The 9,171-nt window shown below is 36.5% G+C and overlaps 1 protein-coding gene across 1 annotated transcript; it reads left to right on the forward strand.

Moving 5' to 3' along the window:
• The first annotated feature begins 4,580 nt into the window (after positions 1–4,580).
• LOC140335670 (anterior gradient protein 1-like) lies at positions 4,581–8,843 on the forward strand. Its single transcript, XM_072418485.1, has 8 exons — positions 4,581–4,728; positions 4,999–5,163; positions 5,334–5,397; positions 5,581–5,633; positions 6,580–6,656; positions 6,855–6,918; positions 7,763–7,846; positions 8,260–8,843. The coding sequence occupies exons 2-8, from the start codon at positions 5,004–5,006 to the stop codon at positions 8,307–8,309; spliced, it is 552 nt and encodes a 183-aa protein (XP_072274586.1). The 5' UTR covers positions 4,581–4,728; positions 4,999–5,003; the 3' UTR covers positions 8,310–8,843.
• Positions 8,844–9,171: the final 328 nt, after the last annotated feature.

Genomic DNA, 9,171 nt, shown 5'->3' on the forward strand with positions numbered 1-9,171 from the left:
AAAACAGATTTTCCAAACCCCACAGAAACATTTAAGGTCTCAGGGAACCCCTGATAAAATTAATTAGTTGAGGGTTGGTAAAAAAAGGCCCCTATTACTGTGGTATCAGTGATCAGGAAAAAAATGAATCTATGGTGTTAGTCAAAGAACCATGGTTCTGAACAGCTAGAAAGATTATTGGTGTCATCCGACTGGCCCTGCCAAATGGTGGTATAGAGGCAGAAATATGAAGGCACCATTGGATTGGAATTCAATTGGTCAAAGCATAAGAAACCTTTAACCCTGATTAAGAATGTCTGCTATAAAGTATTACCTGAGTGACAGCTCAATGTCTGCTGGGACTGCTGAAATCATATCCAAGATGGTGATGCCCAGCAGCAGCTTTAGGACTTTAAATGTCTGTATCAGCTATTCCTAACGTATACCTATATATCAGAGCAGAAAATATTGTTCCTTAGAGTCTGAGAGGTCTTCAGGGGCTTTTATTGCAAACCCAAGTGCAAGGGGGCTTTCATGTGTTCTGCGCTGAGGAGAGGTTTCCGTCTAGCCACCCTGCCATAAAGCCCAGATTGGTGGAGGGCTGCAGTTATGGTTGTCCTCCTGAAACTTAGTCCCAGCTCCACATAGGATCCCTTGGTCACCTCTCCCACTAAGGCTTTTTTGATTGCTCAGTTTGTCCAAACAACCGGCTCTTGGAATAGTCCTGATTTTGCCAAACACCTTCCATTTAAGAACTAGGGCGGCCACTGTGTCCTTGGGAACCTTAGGTGAATTTGTGCTTTACAACAATCCTGTTTCTGATCTCTGCAGGCATTATTGATATGCATTGTTCGCTATAAGGTTTTCTATAAAAATGTGTGCACCTTTCCACATCATGTCCAATCACTTTAATTTACCAGAGGTGGACTCCAATCAAGGTGCAGAAACATCTCATCAGTGATCCAGAGAAATCTGAAGTCATCTAGTCACCTGAGCTAAATATAAAGCGTTGTTGCAAAAGGTCTGAATACTTATGCAAATGTAATATTTAAATTTACTAGATTGTCTAAAATTTTGTTTTTACTTTGTCACATTGGACTACTGAATGTAGATTAATGAGAAAAATGGAATTTAAATGATTGTAGCATCAGTGTAGACTATAACAAAATCGAAATGAAGGGGGACTGAATACTTTTGAACACCAATGTATATAACCAATTTGACTAAAAAAAAAAAAAAAAAAAGTAAAATTAGGAGTTAAATTTAATGGGTAGCTGTATAGGTTCTTACAGGCCTGCAGTGTTCTAAGTGCCTCTGACAGCTCCGGGGTGCACAGCAAACTGCTGCTGTGTGGCCAGAAGAGGCAAGCTGTACTGCAGACAACAAAATTTTGCACAGATCTTCAAAACGTAACTCAGAAGCTAAAAGCAATCACTTTGCAAATTTCTGCAACACGTGCAAAAAAAAAGGGGGGTCCAAACTGTTCCAATTTACTAAAATGGGAGAGGATGAGACCATGGAGGCTGTGGCATACCACTATAGCTCATCGCAGTTCTAAAATGCCCGAAAGTCTTCAAAATTATTCCACAAACCATTACTCTTTTTTTGCAGATTGTTGTTCTTCATATTGCTGTGTAGATCACTATTTGCTGAAGATCAATTTAAAATTTTGAGAATGTATGACCTTATGTCCAAAACTAATGTGGCACGTAACAAGCTCTACACCTCGATAGATGGCAATGTCATAGCCTACTACATTATTCTATTATTGTGTAGCACTCTAACCAACTAAATGATGCTAATTCAAAATACAGTGAAAACAAAATCTTAAATGATTGGAGCATCAGGCTGCAACATAACAAATTTAAACAAAAGGGAAGGAGGTCTGAATATTTTCTGAAGTCATTGAATAATCTTATGGAAAGATTGTTAAAATGAAAGATCTCTCAAAAATATTTTTTGACTAATTGTCACATTATGTCAAATCTTTTTTCCAAAAAAAGTGTTTACCTAATGGTATCTGTAGCTATTTTCCACAGTGTTCACCAAACCATTCTGTACAGTTTAAATAAAAATTGTCTTAATTATTAACAAACTACATGGGCGTCTAGCTTTAAAGTGAACCCAGATCCAGGAATACACACATTGTCAGACTAATACCCATTTCTACTACATAATGTTAATAATTAATGTTAATGAAATGTTTATTTTAGGGGAAATCAATACTTTCAGATGTCTTGTAAATGAATTGAGCATTGTGTGGATTGGCACAGGAACACTGGTAATGCGATTTAATGGCATCAAACCACTTCTCCAGCCACCTTCCTCTCCTTTTGTGAGAGTCATACAGCACATTGTGATGTCTGCCTTTTTTATCACAATTGTTGAATGTGCAATAAAATCTTTAGCTCATCTGCACACAACTTAAAAAAATATCAAAACAAAAACATATTTCCTACTTGTTGGCAGAGCATCATTTCCAACTAGCTTGACAGGTTCAGTAACATTACATATATTTTGCAAAATATATACAAATAGTCTATGTAGTACAAAAACAAATAAAACAAAAATGATGTGTAATGTACAGTGACCTGTAACAATCAGATTTCACTATTCATCAGTAAAGATCTGTCAGAACAATGAAAGAAAAGGACTGACTCATTCTTATAAGTCTCACCGTCTTTTGTACACTCTTCATTGTTTCTGCTTTTTTAAAGCCCAACTCTAGAACTTAAATAGCATTGCCAGACCCTGGCACACAGGATATGTGCCCCTGGTATTCTATGTATTGGATGGATGTAAACTTTTAGAAAAATACACCCTTTTCACACATTTACTTTTGGATCACCATGTAACTTTTCTACTTTTCAATTATTCTATTGGCATTTTTATACTTTTCTTTTTATACAATGGTTATGTACCTGGTTTTGAATGTCCTAATAATGTAACACCAGAGTTTTTAGACTAATAATGTCTTCATTCAAAAGGATGATATTAGTCTTGGACCCAGCTTTAACTGAAACCATCACTTACACTCATTTTTACATAGCTATACACATTTTGCTAGAACATCCTAATATTTCAATACTAAGTGATTACTATTCTGTCTCCACAATCTGCATTCTAATTACACCCTCCCAATAATCCACTGATTAGGCCTCTCCCAGTTCATTATGGGAACTTTTTTATCACTTTACTTTATCTGTATCCTGCTCTATGAGCTTAAAATGGCTAAGCCAAACGGAGCCACATGCTCCGCCTAGAAGTGCACTTGTGGATTTGCTAAATTAAGATTTGCTGAGTTTTTAGTGTTAATGAAATCTACAGATAACAGTGGTAATGTGAGATAAGAGTAATCATTCTATGCCTTGAAACAGTAATTGTGGTTAGGGTAATTCACTGTGTAATGTACTTTTTATTTTGAAATGATATAAAATGTATTTGGTGATATGACATCAGTCAAGCATTGATCAGGAGCAAAAACATGTTATATATACAAACACAAAAAAATCAATTTTATTACTATTGAGAATATAAAATAATACTGCCCAATCAGGTCTTTTTTAAGGCCATTTTGTATATTACTCCAAGTGGAGTTTTTTGATGCTATGTCCCAAATGGAAAAAAAAATCCCCTAACTTCATGCCCCTGGGAAACCAGGACACACAAAACTGACAGAGGTAGACTCCAAGCAGAAATATGTAAAGCAAATGTAAAGAAGCTCTGTTTAATACATGCAATATTGAAAATGTCAGCATTTTACTTTTTCTGATTCTTGCAATGTATTACAAAAAATTAGAGATCAGAGTGGAAAAAAAGCAGCACTAATAGCCAGTCAGTTGTGCTTAAGTGCTCATGTTCTAGTAATATGCAAGATATGTAATATGGAAGAAGAGTGACAGACATATGAGCTCATTAGAGTGCTATTTCTTTTTACTATCTAGTCCCAGGCCAGGGAAGAAACAAAACCAATAAATATTATTTGACTGCAGCAGGCAAAAATCAAATTGCCTAACAAAGTGTGCCAAACAAAGTTGTGCTGTGTGTCAGAGCATTTAAATATCAAAAAGATCAAAATTCCAAATCCTAGGCAAAACACTTTGCTTTGTTTATATTAAGCTGTATGCTTATTCATATGCAATTTATGATGCCCCAGGGTCTACCCAGAACATGCATGTCTCCTTCTCGAGATGGCACTGCACATCTTGGTATGAAATAACAGATAGCTAGCAATTCTTTGGTCTAGACAATATTGTACACAGCAGAATTTAGCGTAACTCATCCCTGAACATTATATTTAATATTTTGGCATGCATCATTTAAAAGCAAATTAAAGTATATAAGTATATAATCTGCAGTTGTACATGAGCAAATAAGTACAGTCATGCATTTTCTTAATTCTTCTTCTTAGTTATGAATTTCATGAACACTGTACTTCTCAGCCAATAAGTATAGGACACATCCAGAAAAAAGGGCCAGGGACGGGTGTGTCCCCCAGCATATCTCCACTAAACAAACAATGGCAACCCGGAGAAAAGGGAAAGGTGTGATGGGGGCAGTTCTTAGCTTTCATTGAGCTCTGGGTTGGGTCAGTCAGACTGCAGGGATCAGGACATCCTGGTTTTAAGGCTGACGTTGATCTTTGGCAGACTGCTCAGCTCTGGGTATAAATAGATGTTCACCTGTCCCTTGCTGTACTATTCATCCTGGTACACCTCCGACATTGCAAGAGGCAGCCACAAGCCACAGGTGAGTGAGGCAAATGATCTAGCACTACAGCAAGAATACCTTCTACTATTATTTACTATAACTTCACTAACCAACCTTTAACTTTTCATAGGAATTCATTGCATATACCTAAAACCTATTCATTAAAAACATTAGTTGTCATTTTATAACATTTCATACAGTAACAAAAGTTGGATGTGGATTGCTCACACAACTTTGACATCTTACTGTATAGTGGTATTCTATATTGTTTTTCAGTACAATTGCTGCATTTTCTTTTGTCTTTTGCAGACATCATGAATTCCAACCTGTCTTTTTGTTGCCTGCTATTTCTTCTGTGTACTGTGATGAGCGAGGCTGCCACTAGAAAGCCAAAAAGACAGCCAACACCTGACCCCAGTACTAATTCTGATACAGAATCTGCTGAAGCCTCTCAGCCCAAGACTCTTGACAGAGGTGAGTGTCTGTTCCAATGATGACTTCTGGAGGGTGGTCTTTGTGGGAAAGTACAGGCTTGCACTAGAGGATATATTGCTGATTGCTGCACTGCTGTTTTACATTAAGAGCTAATAAACATGATTTTATTTTATTTATTTATTTACTTTATTTTATTACTTTCTTTGAAGGCTGGGGTTCTGGCATTGAGTGGATTCAGACCTATGAAGAAGCCTTGGCCAGGTCTAGAGAGGCGTAAGTACTTCATTTGTGCCCTTACATACCAAGATACATCTATACTGTCAATCCAAGATTTAGAACAATTCAGTTATAACTTCTGTATTACACTGAATTGAAGTTTTTATAGTGTTACAGTAGGCTTGGGGAAAAAAACAAGCTTGCTGTTACCATAACCCCTTTTCTTTGTCAATATTGCAGTAAGAAGCCTCTTATGGTGATTCATCATTTGGAAGACTGTCCTTTCAGCCAAGGTAAATTCACTATTTTAGAAGATTGTCCATGAGAGGCATTTTTAAATAATATAGCAGCAATTTGCCATTTGTTGAAACATATATTGCTGCTTTTTGAAATCAGCTAGAAAGACAAAGCTTGCCCTGGACTCAGTCAATGTGTAATGCTACATTTAGTACATAAAATACCACTTTATAGCCCTGAGGGAAAATCTAATAGAACTGACTAATAAAAGATTGGTCTCTGGACATCATATTTGCATAAAACGAGATTCTGATGTGGACAGATTAACATTTCCAACGTCTGCTGGTTGCTAGCCTAGTGTTCATCTAAAATTTTGGGACCCTGCTAGTTTTGGAGATAATCACAGAGTCATTTTTCCCTATAGGCTATAGGTGGGAAATGTTTTTAGGATCACAGCAATAGAAGGCACGGGTACACCACTTGTATCATCTCCTTAGTTACTGAAGTCAGTCACCTCCAACTTGATAGCTGACGTTGGACCAGAGGACTGTCTGGTTGGGAGTAGCAAATACTCTCCAGGGGAATAAGCCAAGTATACAAATATAGTTGTGTCAACATAGTTGTTTTAATGGAACATCAAAGTAGGATGGGGGGTGCTATAGTTGACTCTATTTTGAAGGCATAATCCTATTTGTTATTTTAGTACTAGAAAAGTCTCTAGCATAGAGATGTATGAGCATAGAAGACATTCTGACACTTCCCTGGCATTATGCTTGTTCCAGGTCAGCAATTCAATGTAGCGACTCAAGGATGACAGTCCTGGAACAACAGTGGCCACTCTTATATTTCTGTTTACACATTATCCACGAACACAAGTCACATTTTAAGATTGTTACAATGGCTTTGTAGGTTTATAGGAAGTTTAATGCTTTTTATCTATGCGTTGTAATATCACATTTTACCAACCGTCACTAAAACAAATTCCTTTCTTATCATTTCTAGAACTGAAAAAAGCCTTTGTTGCTGATGACTTGGCACAGAAACTGGCTCGGGAAGACTTTGTAATGCTGAATGTAGTGGTAAGTTTCCTGGTAGTTTTCTGCAGTTTATACTTAGTGAATGATACTTACATGAGAAGTATAAGAGATAAAGGATATTATGCCTTCAATGTGTTAACAATGCTTTAGACATTTCAAATGAAAAGATAACTGCTTCCAGCAAGTTACATTTTCTAAAATGATTACATCTATATAACGGGATCTGCTTTTTGCTTACAGCACCCTGTTGCTGATGAGAACCAGTCTCCTGATGGGCACTATGTACCCAGAGTCATATTTGTGGGTAAGTTCTATTCAGATGACCAATTATTACAATTTCTTTGTGAGCTGAGTTCATTCATATATTTTAAAAGTATGTATGTTTGATTGGACTAGTGAATGAATCAGATTCACACTTATCCCCAAGCAGTCATTTTCCAAGAAAAGTGTCACTTTTGAATTCTTGTGAAAAGGGTAATTTAGAAACTTTTTAGACCCAAAGTGCCTGGTATTTAGGAAGTATGTCCTCATAGTATCAATATTTCTGTCTATTTCAGATCAAAGGGACACTGTTTTAGAAACTAAAACTGTGGACTTCAGTTTTTCCCCACATAAAGGTCTCCTATACTGAGACCTTTTCACTTTAAATTTAGGTTCTTCAACAGTAATGAATGACCGGTCGGGTTTATTTCTTTAAATGCTGACTGATTACACTCTTATGCAATCTAGGAAATATCCATGGATTTTCACTAACACAATAGTTCAAAAGAAATAGCTTTCTGTGAATAATCGCAATGGGGGGTGATTTTTGCTTATAATATTAGAACATTTTGTTTTTTAATCCCAAGGTGAAAATACCAAAGTGTGTCCCCTCTATACCACCTTTAGCACCATAGGTTGCAGGTCCTCCACCTTTTGCCCTCCTATCATGCTGAGGTGCCCAAGGTGGTGTCTCTTGTGCTTTCCTATCAAATGAGCCCTTTTCTTATCCAAGTGATAACCACCTGGGCAGGACAACTATTGGATTGCAATATATTTGCACTAGTTCTTACTACCACAGGTGCATAGTTAATAAAAGTTCAAACTGCAACCTTTTTTTATCAACTCCATTCTCTATCACTCCTAACTGATGTGTTTCTGCTATACAGATCCATCAATGACTGTCAGAACAGACCTTGCAGGAAGATACTCAAACAGAATGTATGCCTATGAAGCTGGAGACATCCCAGAATGTAAGTATGGTAGGAATACTGGGTAAAACAAATACATTTTTTTATATATGTATTTTTTAAAGTCTGGTACTATTAAAAAAAGCACACATATTAATTGTGAGGAACATCAGCAATGTGGCTTTGTAGTTTGGGTCACTTGCAATAATTTTGTATATTTATGGTGTTTAAAATAATTTTTCTTTATTAAAGTGCAACTCCAGATGAAACTTCACTTTTGTTTAAGAGAGGGTGAGAAAGGGTTCAATTTTCGGTCATGTTTTTATCAGTATGTCCCTGTATAACACAGATAAGTGATTGATTTAACCACTATACATGCAACTTACATATCACTTATGGATGGCCTAATATACTGTTCTTTACCATTGTATAAATGATGACAATAACATTTTCCTTTTCTTATATTTCACCGACAGTGGTTACAAACATGAAGAAAGCTAAAGTTCTGTTGCACACAGAGCTGTGAGTGCCCATAAGAGCAAGTCTTCTAGTGCTGAAATGGTGAGCAGAAAATCACAGCACAATCCAAGAAAGACCAGCAAGAACCCCTCCCTTTCTGAACAGTACTCCTTCAAGTATGAAACATGGTTAACCTGACCAAGAAGAACTCTTGTAATCCTTATTTATCAGGTCTTCTTATTCCCAGGCTCACACTGGTTTTATCCTTTTGAACCCATATTTAACTTTCCTATATGCACTCCCTAAGGTAACTGAAAGGACCCATAACACGTAGATCAATTTAAATGTACCTTCTGTTTGATATAGTGCTGTATAAACAAAGCAACACCCATTGTTCAAATATTTGCCTACAATTCTGCCTGGAAGGTCTGGAAGGTTTGATTAGTGATGTCACTAAACATGGGTACATGAGGGCTTCTGTTCAGGTTTTTTGCACACACTTTGGATCAACATTCTACTTCCTCTGTAACTTTATACATTTTATATAAAAATATTTACTATGTATTTTTAAACGTATCAAATAAATGTATTATCTGAAGAACTTTCTACTTTGTGATATTTTTTTCAAGTTTATTGGTAAGCAAATTTTAATGCCTGACTTCTGCAAACAGGAAGACAAACCTAGCCATAGTTTTGTTTTTGTCCAACCTACAGGGAAGCAACAAATTGATTTTCTGTGAGCACATGCCTGGTAATTTATTTTATAGTAATTATGAATACTGCTACACAATGGTTCCGCATTACTGTTTCTTCTCATAAGTCTAATAATTAAAATAGGTACATTCCCTGTATGGTTGTTAAAGTGTATTGGCACCTCAAAATAGCATTATTGCTCTCTGTGGACCCAATGGGGAGGTATAAACCACTTT

The sequence above is a fragment of the Pyxicephalus adspersus genome, chromosome 7, assembly GCF_032062135.1.
Source record: "Pyxicephalus adspersus chromosome 7, UCB_Pads_2.0, whole genome shotgun sequence".
NCBI lineage: Eukaryota > Metazoa > Chordata > Amphibia > Anura > Pyxicephalidae > Pyxicephalus > Pyxicephalus adspersus.

Bases quoted from the DNA above. Each gene is read 5' to 3' on its own strand.
- LOC140335670 (XM_072418485.1), top strand. From the start codon at position 5,004: ATGAATTCCAACCTGTCTTTTTGTTGCCTGCTATTTCTTCTGTGTACT. The intron at 6,919-7,762 runs GTAAGTTCTATT...TCTGCTATACAG, and splicing joins ACCCAGAGTCATATTTGTGG to ATCCATCAATGACTGTCAGA. The intron at 7,847-8,259 runs GTAAGTATGGTA...TTTCACCGACAG, and splicing joins AGCTGGAGACATCCCAGAAT to TGGTTACAAACATGAAGAAA.